This window comes from Cervus elaphus, chromosome 1 (genome assembly GCF_910594005.1).
Source record: "Cervus elaphus chromosome 1, mCerEla1.1, whole genome shotgun sequence".
Taxonomy (NCBI): Eukaryota; Metazoa; Chordata; class Mammalia; order Artiodactyla; family Cervidae; genus Cervus; species Cervus elaphus.
In genome coordinates, this window is record NC_057815.1 from 21,239,963 (window position 1) to 21,259,551 (window position 19,589).

The following is a 19,589-nucleotide window of genomic DNA, read 5'->3' on the forward strand; positions in this document are numbered from 1 at the left end:
CTCTTAGATATTGCTTCATAGGTTAATGAAATATTTTGTCAGTATTCAGTGTCTTCAAAGAGTCTCTTGAGTATGTCAATACTTTATTCTCAACTCATTTTATAAGATAAAATAAAAACTAGTATATACTATAATTTCATTTACTCACTTATTCTACAATTAATCACCTACCTGTTCCAGGTACTGTGCTAAGGAAAGTGAGGGAAATGGATAAGCAATTCATTGTACCAATGGCAAATGGCAAAAGGACCTGTAAGAATTTGAGATTTCATTTTTAAGTGTCAATTTCAGACTATGGCATCTTCTAAAACTTCTTATGAAATCAGTTTTTACAGGCACAAAGATGGGAAATTCATCTCAGAACACCTGCTAGGTGCACCAGCTATTTATGACAGATTCCTGGCCCAAGCCTCATCTGTGCATTTTCAACCCAAGAACTGAATTCATGTTATTTCTTTAACCATATTTCATAGGCAAAGAAAGTGAATAGCAATATGAAGTATAGTAAGTAATTTTAAACATTAGCCTTTTTTAAGGTTTCCTTCTGGACAACATGTGGTATTTTCTGGATGCTATGTTGAAGTTTTGAGTACAAGAGATGTGAGAATCTAAACTTAAAACTTAAGAATGATATTACTTTTATCCTAGATTGAGTTCCTTCCAAAGCAAAGGCTAAGGCAAGACCTTGGTGCAGTCATTTTATTGGGGACATGGTCCCAGGAAGCAAGAGTGAGGTTGAGAAAGCAGAGTGAAACAGAAAGAGGGAAAGTTCATTAATTCAAGTATGTGTCGCTGAGGTTTCTGCTACAGGAGCTGGGGCTCAATTCCAGGAGGACTTACTGAGAAACATACAGAACCCCTTTCAGTTGTTCACTTGTTCTCCCATGGGTGGGAGGCTGGAACATCCATCCTTCAGTCCCCGCCCCACCACCAGGTAGCTCTAAGGAACTGACCTGTCAGTCACCATGGCAGCTCAATGCCCTGAGCAAAAAGCACAAAGACACCCAGTGTGTGGTCAAGGGTGGCCTGTGTCAGTAAGGTGAGTTTTGCAGACCTGTCCACAGCTGCGCAGCTAAGCTCAGAGGTGTGCTGGGAGACTGTCACACAGGCACAAGAGGCACCTCCTGTAACTTTTTTGCTGGGAGATCAAAGTGGGGAATTGGATGAGTCTTCTTTGGGGAAACTTACTCACCCAAGAAAAAGGATTCACAGATACCCGACCTATAGAAATCTCAGCGGGGCAAAGACTTACTAGGTACCTCTATTAACATGATCCCCTCTTCCTTTGCTGCAGTAAATTTCCTTTGAGGTAGCAATGCATCGAGCTAAAAGACTGTTTTGTAGCCTCGCTTATGACTAGATATGGCCATGTGTTTAATTTCTTGCCAAAAAGTGTAAGCAGAATACTGTATGGGCTTCTAGAAAGAGACTGGGCATTTACTTTCTCTTCCTTCCTCTTTCCTGCCGCCCGTACGTGCTAAGTCACTTCAGTTGTGTTCAACACTGTGCAGCCCCATGGACTGTAGCCTGCCAGGCTCCTCTGTCGTGGGATTCTCCAGGCAAGAACACTGGAGTGGGTTGCCATTTCCTTCTCCAGCTGCCTGTAATGCAGACGCAGCTGCAGAAGCTTGAGAAGCCACCTGGACCGCGAGGCACTGGCCCTGAGAGATGGTGTTGCCAGGTGTCTGCTGCCTACATCCCTGATGATGTGGTATTGTCGCACAAGCCTTGGATGACCAAATCTGGACTTCTCTCATGTGAGGGAGAAAGAAATGTTTCTTAATCATTTGGTACTTGGATTTTTTTCTATTACATTTCAACCAAATAGTCCAACTAATAGATCATATGAAGTGTCTGGAACCCACCCTACCACCCTGCAGTATAGGTCATTGACCAGCAGCCCTGCCAAAGCACACATAGCTTCCAGCCAGCTTTCTTGTCTCTCAGTATTAAACAGATTGCAGATCACATCTCCAGACATTTTTTAAAAAGCTTCTAATATCAAAAACAGACACCAAAACAGAAATTTTGAAGAAATAAAGACAATCCTGGAAGCAAAAGAAAATGTCAAAATAAATGAAAAAATACTTAACATTCTTTAAAAGTAAGACATAGCTTATGTCCAAAAAAAAATTAACAAAATACAAAAAAATTAAAAAATAAAAGGATACTCAGAGAACTAGAAAGAGCTCTTGGACATTAAAAATATAACTAAGATAAACTCAATAGGTGAGCTGGAAATAAAGGTGATGGAAAGTAATAAAGGATATATTGGAAACACAGAGATTCAACCCAAGAATTCCAATAGTTATGTATTCCAGAAAGGAAAAGAGAAAACTAGGTGGAAAGAAATTATCAAAGAAATAATAGAGGAAAATTTCCTTGAAGTTTTCATAATGAAAGAGCTCTCTTATTGCCAAGCAATGTTAATGCAAAAAGACTCACATTAAGAGATATCTTTATAACATTTCAGAATACCTGGGTAAAGAGACTTCCAAAATTGTTCAGAAATAAAAAGAAACATACCAAGAATAAAAGGCTTTTCAACAACATCTCTATATTCTAGAAGAAAATGGGACAGAAACTTCAAAATTCTAAGGCAGATTGATTTCAGCCTGATATTCCATAACCAGACACACTCTCTGTAGAGTGTGAAGACAGAATAAAGGGTATTCTAGACATGAAAAGACTCAAAACATGCACCTTCCTTGCACCCTTTCTGAGACCCCCATCCCCATTGCCATGGCTGCCTACACATGCATTTGCTCCAGTGCGGTGAGACCTCCTACAGCTCATCTCTGCCATGGTCCCTGCTTCCCGTGGCCTCCCTCCACTCATATGCCTTCTCCTTTCCTCTGTGAGAACCAATCCTACACACTCTTCAAGAGACAGTGCAAGCTCAACCTGCTTGAAGCCTGTAGACCACACTCGTCTGCAGTGATCTTTCCAACTTTTGGGCCATTTCAGTCTTCAGACTCTTTACTGTGCATTTTGCCACTTTTCTCCATTTTACCTGATGTTAGTCTGTGTATGTGTCTGAATTTTCCAACAAGTTTGGACCAGTGTCTTATTCCTTCTTGCGTTAATAGTGACAGGCAAATCGTGAGAGCTCAATAAACATCTGATATTTACCCAGTTAATTAGGATAATCTGATTCCTAAATATATTGTCTTTTCACGATACCATGCTTTTTCTTTTTTTGAAAAACAGACATGCCTTGTTTATTAGAAGACAGGAAGTAAGGAAGTATCTGTATCAAGAGCAAGACAACAGGTGAAATCATATTCCTCAAAAGAAGCAAAAAATTACAATTTTGCAAGCATAACAGGTGATTACAACAAAAGATAAAAATTTTTGCAAAGAAAATTATCTTGTTATACAAATATTGTGGGCTTTCGTTCAAATGAAAATTATTCAACTCACAAGAATTTATGTATAGGAAAGCCTCCAACTTTGCAAGGACAAAAGTAGCTTGGAGCCTCAGTTCGTATTATTTTAAATTCAGTAATAACAGTGACTATATTTACCAAACAAATCATAGATCATGATTGTGAAATCAAGTCAACCTAAGAAAAAAAAAGCATATCATGACACACTCCATGGCAAATGTCCTTTGCTGTTTTTAATTAAAGGATAATACAAGCCGATTCATGCCACGTCTCACTTTTATTTTCTAAATTCTATGAAAACAGAACGAGGCTTCAACTCGTTCTCTCTGGAGAGAGAGGAATGAAGAACCGTCTTCTGCTTTTGGTCTTTGTAACACTGTCCTCTGCATTTCCTGTAGACCAAAGGATGGAAGGCGACGAAAACCTGCAACTGACTCAGGTACTATCTCAGTAAATGTCATTCTTGGCTATCCATAAAAATTTCACTTTACTGATTGTCCGAGGACCTAAAAAGACAGCTCATTCTTACCAAAGAGTCCTGAACTCTTTTGTGAGGAGGTGATTTTCCTTTCCTTGGCCCTAAAGACATCAGGAATGGTGGGGGGTGGAGAGTGGCGTGGGCTGGGAGAAAGGCAGGAGTTGCTATTTACACATTGGATACAAGTGAGGAGAGAGTGAGCAGAGAAATGGTCAGCTCTGCAAGAATGGAGATCTCCGTAAAAGCATCTGAAGACCAGCCAGGGGGACCCAACTGTAGTTTGGAGCTCCTTATCCTACATGTACGAACCCCACACTGCTTTGGAGATTCCGTCTAAAAATCAATCCAGTTACTTTGCCATATTTGATGAAATTACTTAAATGTGATTACATGTGAATAATCATATTTTCTCCATAATTTATTTCAGGGAAACATGAAATGAAAGTAACAGTAAAAATGTGTATGACACAAGATCATTCAACACACAGAAGGCTGCTTCTTGTCTGTTAAAGTTTGGGATCCCATAGCTCTATGGGTTTAGCCGGTTCTGGTCACACACAGCTCAATGAGCTCTTGGAAACTGAAAGAGAGGGTGACTCTTCTCTTTCCTCTTTGTCTTCTTCCTCTCCCCTTCCTTTCCCGTGTTATTTATTTCTTTTCCCTCCTACTGCCGAAAAAGGATCTTGGAAAGTTTGGTTATCCTGAGATGGAGGTCTGCTCTCCTGTAGTGTGTACCTTTTTTTGTCTTTTCGGTCAGGCATATCTCAACCAGTTCTACTCTCTTGAAATAGAAGGGAGTCATCTTGCTCAAAGCAGTAACAGAAGTCTCATAGATGGCAAAATTCGTGAAATGCAAGCATTCTTTGGATTGACAGTGACTGGAAAGCTGGACTCGAACACTCTGGAGATCATGAAGACACCCAGGTGTGGGGTGCCTGACGTGGGTCAGTATGGCTATACTCTCCCCGGGTGGAAGAAGTACAACCTCACCTACAGGTAATGCTCCTACTCTTAATCTAAATGAATGTGAATATTATCTCTAAGAAGCAAAGATAATAATGGCTTATTTTACCCAGCACTTCCTGTGTGCATAGTACTGGATAGGTCTTATTTTTCCCACCCTCTCAAAAAACTTGTGACATAGGCACCCCTGTTATTACCACTTTAAACACAGGAGAAACTGGAAGGAAAAAGAAAAAGCTTGTTTAGCATAGTCCAGTTTGCCCAGCTCGTCTCAGCAGACTGGCTCTGCAAATATGCTCTAATCTCTAGCCTCTGCCATCTCCATAGAAACTCAGGACCAGAACCACTATGGTCTGACTGCAGATGCTTAAAGGTACACTTGAAGTGTGCTCAAGGGAAAATGAGAAAATGGAGTACAACCAGCTCATGTTGGAGACATGTATGAGTTAGATAGTCAAGTCTCAGGTGGACCTCGGATATCGCAAACAAAGGAGCTGGCTTATCGGCAGAAAGGTGTTGAAGGGTACCTGTGACCTGAGATAGAGGCAGCGGCCTTGACCACTGCTCTAGAGCTCTCCTGGCTGGCCTTAAAAAGTCTAATAGTCCTTCCTTCTTCTTGAGCTTTAGGGATTGAGGTAAAAGTGGGTTTAGCAAAACAGAGAATATAAACAAAAGGAAGATCTTTTCCTGAGAAACAAACTCTTTGTGGCTCTCAAGTGAGACTTAATATATGACACATGCATAAAACTGATTTCTATAAGCTGTTTGAGAAAATGAATCTCAGTTCTTTTCAGAATATATGTACCATACAGTCATATACACAGCAAATCTAAGCATAAAATGAATGATCTTCCAGTTAAGATGTGACCTTAGGGAAGTCATTTAACCTCTTAGAGCCTCATTTGTCAACATGTGATAATACTACCTGATGAATAGCACAGATGAAAGTCTGAATTATTAACATATAGCATATGTAAAAGTGCCTAATTTAAATGGTAAAGAATTGTACAAATGTAGCGATAGCACCATACCAAAAGTTACTGCACCATGTGATGGATAAGATAGAAATTATTTTCTTTTCCTAGTATGTGTGTTTCCATGCATGTATAATAGCCAATTGATATATATCTGTTAATTTGTAAGAATTGTAAACTACACTCCTGATATGGCTCGAGCTGATGTGGATGAGGCTATCCAAAAAGGTTTAGAAGTGTGGAGCAAAGTCACTCCGCTAATATTCACCAAAATTTCCAAAGGGATCGCTGACATCATGATTGCCTTTAGGACCCGAGGTAAGGTTTTCAGCAGAGAAAGCAATATAGCTATTTTCATCTTGGGAGCTTTGACCAGGCTGATCTTCCCCCTCTGTGACTGTTTCCCAGTCCATGGTTGGTGTCCTCGTTACTTCGACGGTCCCTTGGGAGTCCTCGGCCACGCCTTTCCCCCTGGTCTGGGACTGGGTGGAGACACTCACTTTGATGAGGATGAGAACTGGACCAAGGATGGAGTAGGTGAGCCCAATTTTCTTTATGAACAAAATGTTACTATTCATACAAATCCCTGAAAGGAATAGCTTTGCAATTAGTTGCTTTTTACTTCCCAGTTTCCCTATGATGTTTCATATTCCAGATGACATTGATGAAAGTGTTCAATGTCTATTCAGACAACTGTGCTTGTACGGTTCAGAGCTTTATCCACACAGCACTTTCATAAAGCCACTAATCCTATTACAACCAGAACATTCTTCCCTTACTCATTTGTTCATTCATACATCTGCAATGCCTGAAGGGCCACTACGTGTCTGGAACTATGCAAGGTGTAGTGCAGACCACAAAGCTGTTCCAGAGAAGTTCAGAGTTTCATGATCTTGGGTGATGTATAAGGCCTAGACCCACTCACCACCATAAAAGGCAAAAAGTGCCATGTATTACACCAATGGCAGAGGTCATCTCTAGCTTGAGGATTGAAAGAGGACTCTGGGAGATGGTAATTCCAAGTTAGTGATTGAAGGAGGCTATGTGGATACATGGCCCACAGGACGTCCATTTATATACATGAACCTCTTCATCTAACTCTTGCTTGTCTGCCAAAGAATTAGACCCTGGTCTTTATATTTGATTTATTTCTTTAGACCATGGGCAGTGATTTTATTTCTCTTAGTGGGCCTCCCTGGCATGAAGACAAGAGATATTTTATTATGTTTCAAATAAAAAAACAAAATTTGTTAAAGTAAAAATATGTACCTCTAACAAAGGAGCGGTTCAGTAGACTCTCGGGTTCTCCCTAGTGTTTTTTTTTCTATCATTGACCACAGTCATCGTGTCTCTGGTTTCTGGTTTCCAGGGTTCCAGCAAAGAGGATGCTGTGGCTTTCTGGTGGGTGGTACGCAAGGCCACAATTCAGTCCTAACCACATAACTCTATGGAGCCTGTGAGTCAGTCATAGTTTCTGCAAAACTGAAAGCCAGTGACTCAAAATGATGCTAGGGTTCTCCTTGCTAAGTCTGAGCACGTGATGGAAGTGTTCTTCCAAGAGCTAGGAAACAAAGAGGGGGAAAGACTCCATGCTGGCTGGACTTCAGGGGGAGTTTGAGTTGGCTGCTGCACTTCCACATGAGGTAATATTACAGCCAAGAAAGTGAAAGAGGTAGGGTGACCCCAGGATCCAAATGACAGAGGAGTTGGAGACCAAGTCCATCTCCTGCTGAGATGTGTTCCAGTGTTTTCCTGGATTTGGCCTAAAGGTCACGTGGATACATCCAATCAGGCAGGTAGAGGAAATACTCTAGTGCTCACCGAAGTCAGAATGACTCCCCTCACTCAGCCAGGCTTTACTTGCATATCTAGAAGCAGAGATTAGTCTCAGGTTTCACTGTCATTCCTTAAAAATATTTATTTATTTATATTTAGCTGTACTGGGTCTTACTTGCAGCAAGTGGGCTCAGCTGTTCCATGGCGTATGGGATCTTAGTTCCCTGACCAGGAATTGAACTCATTTCCCCTGCACTGAAAAGCAGAGTTTTAACCACTGGACCACCAGAGAAGTCCTCTCATTATCATTTTATCCCTATTAGTTCCAGTTTGTTGCTGTTTGTCGCTAAGTTGTATCCGACTCTTTTGCCACCCGGTTGACGGTAGCCCACCAGGCTCCTCTGTCCATGAGATTCTCCAGGCAGGCGTACTGGAGTGGGTTGCCATGCCCTCGTCCAGAGGATCTTCCCAATGCAGGGATTGAATCCATGTCTCCTGCACTGGCAGGCAGATGCTTCCCACCTGGGAAGCCCATTAATTCCAACACTTAGTGGTAAAAGTACTATTCTCCACACTGCAACTGGCCCCTTGCCAAAGGGGATGTGTGGAATGGATTATGAAAAAATCCAGAGGGTCCTGGGCTCCAAGTTGACAAAACTTGCCTGAGCAAAGCAGAGGATAAACATAGCACTCCATTAAGTTCTGGGTGGATAGCCAGGCAACAAAACTAAAAAGGGGCATTTTGTAACTGCTTTATTATAATACATTCCCTCAGGGTTGAAATTATTGGCCCTGGGGGGATCCCTAGTCCTGTAACTCTCAGCTTTCTGACCTACATGGGAAAATGCCTTCCTGTTCTCTAATAAAAATGTAAAATCTCAAGCATCTGTAACCTCTAATCAAATGGATTTTTTAAAATAGAAAATTTGGCAAGAATGTATAATATATGATTACCTTTTTATATATATGTGGGCTCTCTTTATGCAAAGGGCACAAAAGTCTTAGTGTAACTCCGTCAAAAGCAATAGACAGCAGTCATCTGCTAATCCCACTGCTTCCTAAGGGGTTGGAAGTCACTGCACGGTGATATCAGAGAGACTTGAGTACATGGAGAGGGTTTCCTGGGAATCTCCCAAAGTGAGGCTAGTTTCAAACCTGTGTGTGAATGTAAAACCTTCACGAATGCACTGGCACCAGGCAACGGAAGCAGACCTCAGAGACCACTGCAGGTGCAGGGCTGGGACGGAGCAGAGCGATGGTCTGTGGCACGGGGGAGCTCACATGCAGCAAGATGACACAACTTATCTGCAACAAGGGCAAAAAAACCTTGCAAGGCACCAGTCCTTAGCAATCATTCAGAAAGTGTTTGACATGGTAATTATGTTGGTGATTATTAATACTAATGATAATGGTGATGATTAAGTGATTTCTAGGAGAAAAAAAAATTCACAAAGGTACTGATGTATAATGCCCAAACTTATCAATTTAGTGGCATCTCCAAAAAGGCAGAAATGAAATCTTTTTTCTACTGTATCATACATCCTATAAATTGTCAGTACATGAGAAATGTTCTACAAACAATAGTAAATGAAGCCTTTCAACAATCCTTTACTCAAAATCTACTCTAATCCACGCTCTGTAATAGAAATGGAATATACAATAGTGTACAAGACACAGACCCTGCTCTCCAGGGGTTTACAGTCTAGATGGCACACTCTATCAAATGGCATTTAAAGTTAGTATGATCAACCTTGGGATAAAAGGAACTATGGTAATGTAATAGGAGCGCCTAAAAGAAATTCCAGCCCATATACAGAGGTCAGGGAGGAAGTGACGCCAACTGAGATTTGAAGGCTCTGCAGGAATTCTGAAGCAAAGTGGAGTAAAAAGTGTTCTAGATGGGATAACCCGACCAACTCAAGTACTAGAATTGTAGTGGAGCAGAAGGCTAAAATGGTGTAGGTTAGAATCCTATACAGAGGGTCTCGAGAGCCACAATAAAAGTTTGCTCTTCGTTTAGATGATCTGAGTTTCAACGACTTTTTTAAAGAGTCACTTGTCCCACGTGGCCCTGTCCAAAAGCACACACAGTGATATTGCCAGCCAGACAAGGGGAGGCAGCAAAAGCCAGAGCAAAAAGCAGGAGAGTCCATGAAATAATTCTTTGCCTTTCCATGTTTGTTTTATGCAAACATCACTGGATAAGGCTCCATCACAAAAGGCTCAGCATTTTCCTTAGTATCCATAGGCTTAGCTGCAAGTCCAAGGACAGTCTTTTTTAAATACTTAGAAGCTTACAGACTGTAGGAGAGACAGACAAATAAAAGGGCAGTTCCAGCCATGCATGGTACAACTTCTGGTGTGGGTAAGTACAGGGTACTACAGTCTTGTCCAGGAGGAACATCTAACCATCCTTTCATCCAAATAAAAGCCTGGATATCCAGCACCCATTACTAAGCTGTTTATCAGTCCCCAGGAAGATGATTAAGACATGGTCTCTGGACTGAAAGGGTGCACACTTAGTGAAAGAAAGAAAGAATGCAGTACTTATTTGCAAAGACAGAATTAAGCTCAGTCTATAGAAGTGGAGAGAGGTGCAATTAAGTCAACCTGGATAGGAGCTGGGGGAAAGAAGTTTTGTGAAGGAGATGGGGATTCCTGAGGGGGATCTGAAGGGGATTCCTAAGGACTAAGTAGGACATATGAGTGAAAGAGGGTGAGAAAGGTTATACTCCAGGCAAGAAGTGATAGAGATACAAAGACACAGATTAAAAAGAGCATGGCATAGGTGAGAAATGCAAATGATTCCACATGGCTAGCTCAGGGAAAACGAAAATAAAATATGAGGCTGGGAAAAAAAGCAGGGACTAGTTCATAGAAGGCCATGTTTAGGTATTTGGACTTGATCCTACAGCCAATGGAGAATCTCTGAAGCATATAAGTAGGGGAAATATGATCACATACAGACGCCTAACAACAACCCAAAACTGGTGGCTTTCCACCCCCCCCCCCCCACTACTATCCATTTCGAGACACCTGTTTTCTGCCATCTGCTTGCTCTGGGTTACATTTCTCCATGATGTGACTAATGCTAATTATCAGTGTTGAAAAATTTCCCAAATAAATGGTTCATATGTTATGACAAGCCTTTTTTTCATTTCTCTCAGTTACTTCCTAATCTCAGATGCAATCATCCTCCTGATTGACTAACGTACTCGTGTTTTCCCTGTTTTTGTTAAGGATTCAGCTTGTTTCTCGTGGCAGCTCATGAATTTGGTCATTCACTGGGGCTCTCTCACTCCCGTGATCAAACAGCCTTGATGTTCCCAAACTACGTCTCCTTGGATCCTAGCAAATACCCACTTTCTCAGGACGATATCAAAGGAATCCAATCCATCTATGGTGAGCAACAAATCTGAATATATGTAAACAGAACTGAAGGCTTTCAGGAAGGAAGTTGAGAAAAATCACTTCTTGAAATATTATCCTGAAGAAAATATTCTCTTGGGAAAGATCCTTCTGTAGGTATTTCCACATGCCTTCTTAACTCACTGAGGTATTTCTTTTCTCATCAAAGGAGAGCCACCTAAGTTACCTGTGAAGCCAAAGGGACCCACTGTACCTCATGCCTGTGACCCCAATTTAACTTTTGATGCTATCACCACTTTCCGCAGAGAAGTAATGTTCTTTAAAGGCAGGTAAACCCATTCCCTTAAACACCTCAACTTCCTGTGAAGTTTTTCTTTTCAAGAGATTTGGGGATAAGGGGGTTGTTGGGATAGTGAGAATGTGTCTTTGCTTTTTGTTTTATAACTGTCTACATAGGTTGAATGTTTTACTCTGTGCACATATCTCTTACCTGTTTGATAAATTATTTTTTTAAAATGGTAATTATCTGCTTAATTTTTTGAGTAACTGCCATTCCACTTTCCATAGAGGCGGCACCATTTTACATTCCTACCAGCAACAACCAATGTTCCAGTCTCTCCACATCCTCACCAATACTTGTGTTCTGTTTTTCCATCCCTGCTGATGTCACCTCTCAGAGAATGTGTTCCGTGACATTTCTCTCTACCCTCCCAGGTAGAGGGGAGCCGCTCTTTCCTCTGTGATACCATTGTTTTCATTTACACCCCATCCCTTCCCCCATCAGTGATCCAGTAGCTCTTGTCAAGTCCTACTGCACATACATCTATGGCCTATCCCCACTCCCTTCTCTCTGTCTCCACCACCATCTCCCGCTCATCCAAGCTACCATCATGTCTTATCTCCTACTCCAGAAGCCTGTTTACTGGCCTGCTTGTTTCTGCTCCCATCTTTCATACATGCAATAGCCAAAGGGATCTCACATTGATAAATTAATTTTTAAATGTTTTTAAGCAAATTTTTAAATTGCCATTGAACCAGAGTCTATTTTCAGTAACCTCTTAGCTAAAATAATACCCCAATCCCAACCATGTCCTGGACCTGGCTTATACCATTTTAGGATCCAATTATTAAATTTTCAAGAATTTTGTAAACTAGCTCATATTGATTTAGTAGCTTGAAATTGGCCTTGGTTGGAGTACCTACACCCTGAAAATCACCAAATGATAAAAACTAGGTCTTTTTCCTACCTGGAGAGCCAGTTGTGAAATATGCATCAATGGACCATTCCTCGCAGTTGAATCAACAAAGTGTTAGCTGTGGTAGGAAATCTCTCCTCTCACTCTGTAATTACTGCACTTAACTTGCAACATGGTGTGTCAGTTATGTATACCGTGGCCACACTTTCAGAGCAAAGTGTCAGGACATATGCCATCTGACAAGGATATGGGGGCAAAAGGAAACAATATGTGAAATCATACTCCTTCCACCCATGACTACGTGGCACTACAGTTCATGGGGTCACAGAGTCAGACACACCTTAACAACTGAACAACAACAGCAATGACATGCTGTCATACCATGTTCCTAATAGCTGAGGCTGAAAGACCACTTGTCAGGGATGGGTTCCCAGCATGAGAAGAAAAATGAACTATAAGGACTTTTCAGGTCTTGCTCACAGGCTCAGAGCTTTGCAGCCAGAAAGGAAATCTGAGGAAATATTTAGCAATGACAATAATAACATTTTTTAATTCTAGCAATCAATACCAGAAATGTTTTCTTAGAATGCTTGGTGGCTTAGAATATTGGGAATTGTTGCTTTGGCAAAAATGAGGTGGCTGAGTACACTGAGAACTGTTAATGAGACTTCCATGGGTGGTTTGCTACTCTAAGCACCCAAAAGAGTGGGCACAAAGGCATGTCCTGACTTTGGCAGTCCAAAGGGAAGGACTGAACTCATAACCACCTAAAATTGCTGAGGAAAATTGTGCTAATGCTATAAATTGTTTGAGGAAAATATCGACCAATTAGATAAAGTCAAGTCTAAGTTTGTAGTGGTTTCATTGAAATAGATACACACAGACTGTATATAAAGTATGGTTTCCTGTCTAACACAGGCACATATGGAGGATCTATTATGACATCACTGACATTGAATTTGAATTAATCTCTTCATTCTGGCCATCTCTGCCTGCTGATATTCATGCTGCATATGAGAACCCCATCGACAAGATTCTGGTTTTTAAAGGTAACTTTGCCTATCACTATACCTCTTCTCCTTATGTGTGCCTGAACTAGTTAGCAGATACTTTAATTCAAGGAATATAATCTTCATGCATGAGCAAAAGGACAGGGCTTCCACTCTGACCTTAAGTTCCTATTATAAGAACAACTATCCAAGGATTCTTTCTGGCTATAAAGATAAACACCACCCCAAGTCCACAGGAGAACAGAAACCTGTATAACAAAAACTAAAAAGTCTTTTTTTCTGCCAAATAAAGGTAACCCATCTCTCTTCTTATATTCCCTTTTTACTAGGGCTGCTAGATGTGGCAAATAAAAATACAAGATGCTTTGAATTTCAGACAAATAAAAAATAACTTTTTAGTTTAACTGTGTCCATTGTAATATTTTGGATACACTTATACCAAAAATTAGTCACTGTTTACTTGAAATTCAGATTCAGATTCAATTGGTATCTTATATTCAATCTAGCAACCCTACTTTTCAGGTGGATTTTATCAGATTACTTGCCTTTGAGAACACTAGGGTGTGGAAATTTAGGAGAACAAATATACTCAACAGTTTTGTCAGAATTAGAAAAGAATCAATATAATGAACTCAATTGACATGGGTATGCATACTATTAACTATGAAAGTGAGAGTGAAAGTGTTAAGTCACTCAGTCGTGTCTGACTCTTTGTGACCCCATGGACTGTAGCCCGCCAGGCTTCACTGTCCATGGAATTCTCCAGGCAAGAATACTGGAGTGGGTAGCCATTTCCTAGGCATATATTATTTGTGTAGTATTAATGATATTTAAGCAGCTAAAGAATGTGGTAAGAATAAACGAAGACGCAAGATTATTAAATCTTTAAGATTTGAACCTGAAAGGAACTAGGAATCTAACTATTTTCAAACTTCTTAAGATGCCTATTTCTCCCTTTAGGAAATAAATCAGAAAATACTGACTCTCCCTCTCGTCCTAGATGACAACTTCTGGGTGATCAGAGGATATGCTGTCTTACCGGATTATCCCAAATCCATCTATACTCTTGGCTTTCCAAGACGTGTAAAGAAAATTGATGCAGCTGTGTGTGACCGCAGCACAAGAAAGACCTACTTCTTTGTGGGCATTTGGTGCTGGAGGTACGTTTGCTGACAATTGACCCCTTGTTTTATTCTGGAGAAAAATATCCACAAAGCATCACTTTAACACGGTCTTTCAAAAGTGTATTCACCAAACAAAAGAATGTTTCAGTCAGGTCAAAGATCTTTCTCCAGCTTATAAAAATAAAGAGGGTGGGATGTTTCGAGAGAACAGCATCGAAACATGTATATTATCAAGGGTGAAACAGATCGTCAGCCCAGGTTGGATGCATGAGACAAGTGCTCGGACCTGGTGCACTGGGAAGACTCAGAGGGATCGGGTAGAGAGGGAGGCGGGAGGGGGGATCAGGATGGGGAATACATGTAAATCCATGGCTGATTCATGTCAGTGTATGACAAAACCCACTACAATATTGTAAAGTAATTAGCTTCCAACTAATAAAAATAAATGAAAAAAAATTAAAAAAAATAAAGATAAAATAATAAGGCTGGTGGTGCCAACCAAGCTGCCAGTGACAAACATATTCAGTCAAAATCATTGAAACTCTGGAAAGAGTCCTTTGATTTAACAGTTCCTCAGAATAGTATCAATCTGACAAATTATGTGGCTTTTTTCCCTCATAATTCCTTGTTTTCAAGACACTGTCAGTGATCTGACTGAACATACTCTTTGCCATTTTTTAACCATTGATCAAACTAGTTTTCTTCCAATAAGACTACTCTTTTTAAACATCTTTTCTTGACTCCAAGTTGTGCAGTAAAAAAGTTAATCCTCTCCCCCTGAAACAAAGGTCCCCTGAAAACCTTTCAAATCCATGTCTCCAGGTATGATGAAGTGACCCAAACCATGGACAAAGGGTACCCACGGAGAGTGGTAAAGTACTTCCCAGGAATTGGTCTCCGAGTGGATGCCGCTTTCCAACATAAAGGTAAGCATCAGCAGCTGACTATTAGGATACTTAGAAGACTTTACTGACTGTGAAAGAATTCAGCACGAAAACTTAAATGTTTCCATTTTAATGTCATTTTACTGCTTTGAGTACATGTAATAATAAACTTTGGGGAACTGATCAAAATTGAATAGTAAGTTCTGAGTTATATTCTCTGACATACTACTTCAAAACTATGCAAAGGTACCAAAATTATCATTGATCATAGATGTCTGATAAAGATACCCCTGAAGAGTTTTAAGTGTGAAACAATGACTGAGCATCTGAACAGTGATTCTCAAGCCTCAATGTATATAACATATACACAGTTTAGGGTTTGTGTATGAAGCGACACAGAGAAGGCAATGGCATCCCACTCCAGTACTCTTGCCTGGAAAATCCCATGGATGGAGGAGCCTGGTAGGCTGCAGTCCATGGGGTCGCTAAGAGTCGGGCCTGACTGAGCGACTTCACTTTCACTTTTCACTTTCATGCACTGGAGAAGGAAATGGCAACCCACTCCGGTGTTCTTGCCTGGAGAATCCCAGGGACAGAGGAACCTAGTAGGCTGCCATCTATGGGGTCGCACAGAGTCAGACACCACTGAAGCGACTTAGCAGCAGCAGCATGAAGCGACAAGTTCCTTAGAGTTTCTGAGGCAGTAGGATTGTGGGTAAGATCCAGGAATCTACAGTTTTAAAAGAACCTCAGGCAAATTAATGAATCAGTCCAGCTACTATATCTTCAAAGACAACAAAGCAGACCATGGAGTAAGCAGAAGTCTAAAGATATTTTTGAGTATCACCATCTTTTACTAGTGAAATCTAACACGGAACCTCAGAACTTAAAACAGATAAACCACAGCAGCTCTAGGAAAATGAAATAGGGCCCAAGGCCATACTCACAGAGGCCTCTTTCTCCCCCTCACTGAGACATTGTTTGAAAATCTAGTTTGAGAACCTCTGGTATAAACTACAGCCCCTTGAAATTCATGTTTCATACCTTGGCTTTTTCCTCAGGGAAATAAAACTAATATTTTTTCATGTGATTGGGTAAAGTAAAATGTATGTATATAGTTATGCATTTATTTTCTCTCCATATCATGTTCAATTATTGTATTCTACATTCATAAAATTGAAAAGTATGGAACAATTATACAGTTGCATAAGATAACTAATCATGATTCTCTCTCTCTAGGATTCTTCTATTTCTTCCGTAGATCAAAACAATTTGAATATGATCCTAAGGCAAAGACTGTTACCCGAATAATGAAAACCAATAGTTGGCTTCAGTGTAAAGAACTGTTAAATTCATCATCTGATTTTACTATCAGTGAGGAAAAAGTACATTCAGGAGTGGAGATGTTTCATTATAAAAATTTAAATTTTCTTATTTTTAGTATTGTTCACATGATTAACAAAATCTACAGTTACCAATAAATTCATAGACCTAATATAAACCTCAAGGGATCTTTTAATCTGAACTCTGCTTCAAATTAGAACAGAACTGTTCTTTAACGTCAAGTCACCAGGCCTAGTTATAAATATCTATTGAATGAAGAGTGAAACAGCTATTTTGAGCTGCCTGATTCTTTTTATAGGAAGTTATGTATAAACAAAACTCTCACTGGACTTTAAGCATATTTTATGTTTTGTAGACTTGAAGAAGTAAGCTCTGTGTCTTGTAATAACAAAATACGGAAAACATTTATTAAACCAATCTTTAGCATTCTATTTTGTCTGGACCAGTTGGAGAGGCTCAATAAACTGCAACCCACATCCCTACCCATGTTTTGAATCTGCTGAGAAATATACAGTTGGGAGAGTATAATACCACCTTTATTACTGAAAAGCTTATGCTAGAGAATGTATCTGTGGACGAGCAATCTTCCTAATATCAAATTCTAGAGTGAGACATACTTACTCACGTGTCATGGGAAGAACTGGAAAGCACCCTGCCTCCCCAAGGAAAAGTCAGCTACCTGCAGACTGCGTGGAGCCCAAAGAGAAAGAAGTGAGGATGGAGGTACATGCACCTAGTTTCTGCTCCCAAATTCACAAATCAAATAAGCTATTCTGCCTCCCAAAGAGAGGAGTGAGAACCTAGAGAGATGCAGGAAGTGCTACACTACAAATGACCCCCCAACAATTCAGAAACTAGCAGGAGTAGGCAAGTAATGTTCCCTCCAACCCTCACCCTCCAAGCAGAGACCATTGAACCATTCCTCAGAAAGTTTAAAAGCAAGTTTTGTACACACTGTCCTCACATATCATATACAAAAAATGCGGAAATTTCTTGTGTTTCCTGTGTATATGGGTCGTGTGTGTTCAGTCGTGTCTAACTCTTCACAACCCAGTGGACTGTAGCCCACCAGGCTCCTCTGTCCACGGGATTTTCCAGGCAAGAATACTGGGTTAGGTTGCCATTTCCTTCTCCAGTTTATGGGTCATCTGTCCTTATACCTATAGGTAGAAAGTTCCTGTCCTCTGTCATACCATGTACATGTTGGGCTTCTAAATTCTTGTGGTTAAGTTTTGTCTTTACATCCTCATAGCTAAATGCTTAGCAAAGCTCTACACAAGTTTTGTGACCCAAAAGATGGGTGGTTGTCAGTTGAAATTGAATCTGATTAGGTGATAAATTGAGTAGGTGTCAACTGATAGAAAGTGAGAACAGAAAATCTCAGGAATTCCTACAGCTAGCCCTCCAACTCACACACTTTTCCTTGAGTTAAGTATTATCAGGTTCCTAAAAGAATGGGGTGTTCTTTTATCCCAAAGAAAAAAAGTAGTTGCATGTTTGAAATAGTAAGTTTTAAGAAGTACAGTTTAATACCTAGCATATAGGAGATAGTAGGTCAGTCTTTGGAAAAAAAAAAAAATAGTGCTGGAATAACCAAATATGCAAACACATAAAAAACTTAGATTAACTCACACTGTTCGCAAAAATTTACTAAAAATGGGCCATAGACCTCTAAATAGAAGAATTAAAAATATAAAGCTTCTAGAAGAAAATATTTTTTAAATGTTGTAGCTTTGGATTAAGCAAAGATTTTTAGATTTTTCAATAGGACATAAAAAGTGTGAACCATAAAAGAAAAATTGGTGAATTGAACTTCATGAACATTCAAAAACTTTGCTTTTCAAAAAAAAAGAATGAAACACCACACATTGGGAGAAAATATTTTCAAAATATGTGATAAAGTACTTATATCCTGAATTTGTAAATAATTCTTACAACTCAAAAATAAGAGGACAAACAGCTCAATTTTTTCAATGGCTAAAATATTTGCTATGAGCGGCAAATAAACACATGGAAAGATATTTAACATCTCAATCATTAGGAAAATACTAATTAAAAACACAGTGGGATACTACTACATATCCACCAGAATGGTTAAAATTTAACACTGAAAATACCAAATGTTGACAAGATGCAGAGTAACTGGAACACTCTTAGAGTGTTGGTGAGAGTGAAAAATGATGCAGCCATTTTGGAAAATGGCCTGGCTGTTATAAGTTAAACACATACACATCATGTGACCCAACGACCTCACTCTTAAATGCTTAGGAAAAATGAAAACTTGCTAACATAATTAGTTATACAGAAATGTTCATGATAGTTTTATTTATATGTAAAACCTGGAAACCACCCAAATGTCTATCAAACTGGTACATCTAGACAGTGGAAAACTATTCAGCAATAAAAAACAATATATGAATGATACATGCAACAATATGGATGCATCTCAAAAGTATTATGGTAAATGAAAGCAGACAGACACAGAAGACTTCATATCATATGATCCAATTTATATGAAAAATTTTAAAAGGCAGACTATAATGATAGAAAACAGATGGCTGGTTGCCAGTGGTCAGAAGTGGAAGAAATGATTGACCACAAAAGAATATATGTGACAGAAATGTTCAATATCATGATTATGGTGGTGGTGACACTACTGAATATATTTTTTAAAACCGTACACCTAAAATTAGTGAATTTTATTATATGCTAATTCTATTTCAACATTGCTTATTAGAAAAAGTAGTGCAGTTTAGTATTTAACATTGGGCTTCTCAGGGTGGCGCCAGTGGTAAAGAATCTGCCTGCCAATGCAGGAGACGTGAGATGGGGGTTCAATGCCTGGGTCAGTAAGATCCCTGGAGGAAGGCATGGCAACCCACTCCAATATTCTTGCCTGGAGAATTCCACTGACAGACGAGCCTGGTGGGCTGGAGTCCATTGGTTTTTCGAAGAGCCGGACATGACTGAAGCAACTTAGCACGCATTTCAAATATTCATCAAACTTCCTTTGTTTCCTTACATCTGTTCTCAGTTCTGTGGCATAAACACCTGTGGTATTTAGAGAGCATCTGAAATTGCT

At 39.8% G+C, this 19,589-nt stretch overlaps 1 protein-coding gene across 2 annotated transcripts; it reads left to right on the top strand.

Annotated features, from left to right (window-relative positions):
• Positions 1-1,749: 1,749 nt before the first annotated feature.
• Positions 1,750-16,723, top strand: MMP27 (matrix metallopeptidase 27). Of its 2 annotated transcripts, XM_043893788.1 has the most exons (12): positions 1,750-1,790; positions 3,211-3,328; positions 3,693-3,828; positions 4,625-4,863; positions 5,974-6,122; positions 6,213-6,341; positions 10,821-10,982; positions 11,158-11,278; positions 13,064-13,194; positions 14,156-14,315; positions 15,102-15,205; positions 16,403-16,723. In XM_043893788.1, exons 3-12 carry the CDS (start codon positions 3,730-3,732, stop codon positions 16,642-16,644), a joined length of 1,536 nt encoding a protein of 511 aa, XP_043749723.1. In that variant the 5' UTR covers positions 1,750-1,790; positions 3,211-3,328; positions 3,693-3,729; the 3' UTR covers positions 16,645-16,723. The 2 variants fall into 2 exon arrangements, with proteins under 2 accessions (XP_043749723.1, XP_043749785.1); XM_043893850.1 differs by lacking the exons at positions 1,750-1,790; positions 3,211-3,328 and having other exon boundaries at positions 3,696-3,828; positions 4,659-4,863.
• The last annotated feature ends 2,866 nt before the right edge of the window (positions 16,724-19,589 follow it).

Coding starts and splice junctions, on each gene's coding strand:
- MMP27 (XM_043893788.1), top strand. CDS start 3,730: ATGAAGAACCGTCTTCTGCTTTTGGTCTTTGTAACACTGTCCTCTGCA. Junction 6,123..6,212: donor GATTGCCTTTAGGACCCGAG/GTAAGGTTTTCA, acceptor ACTGTTTCCCAG/TCCATGGTTGGTGTCCTCGT. Junction 6,342..10,820: donor CTGGACCAAGGATGGAGTAG/GTGAGCCCAATT, acceptor GTTTTTGTTAAG/GATTCAGCTTGTTTCTCGTG.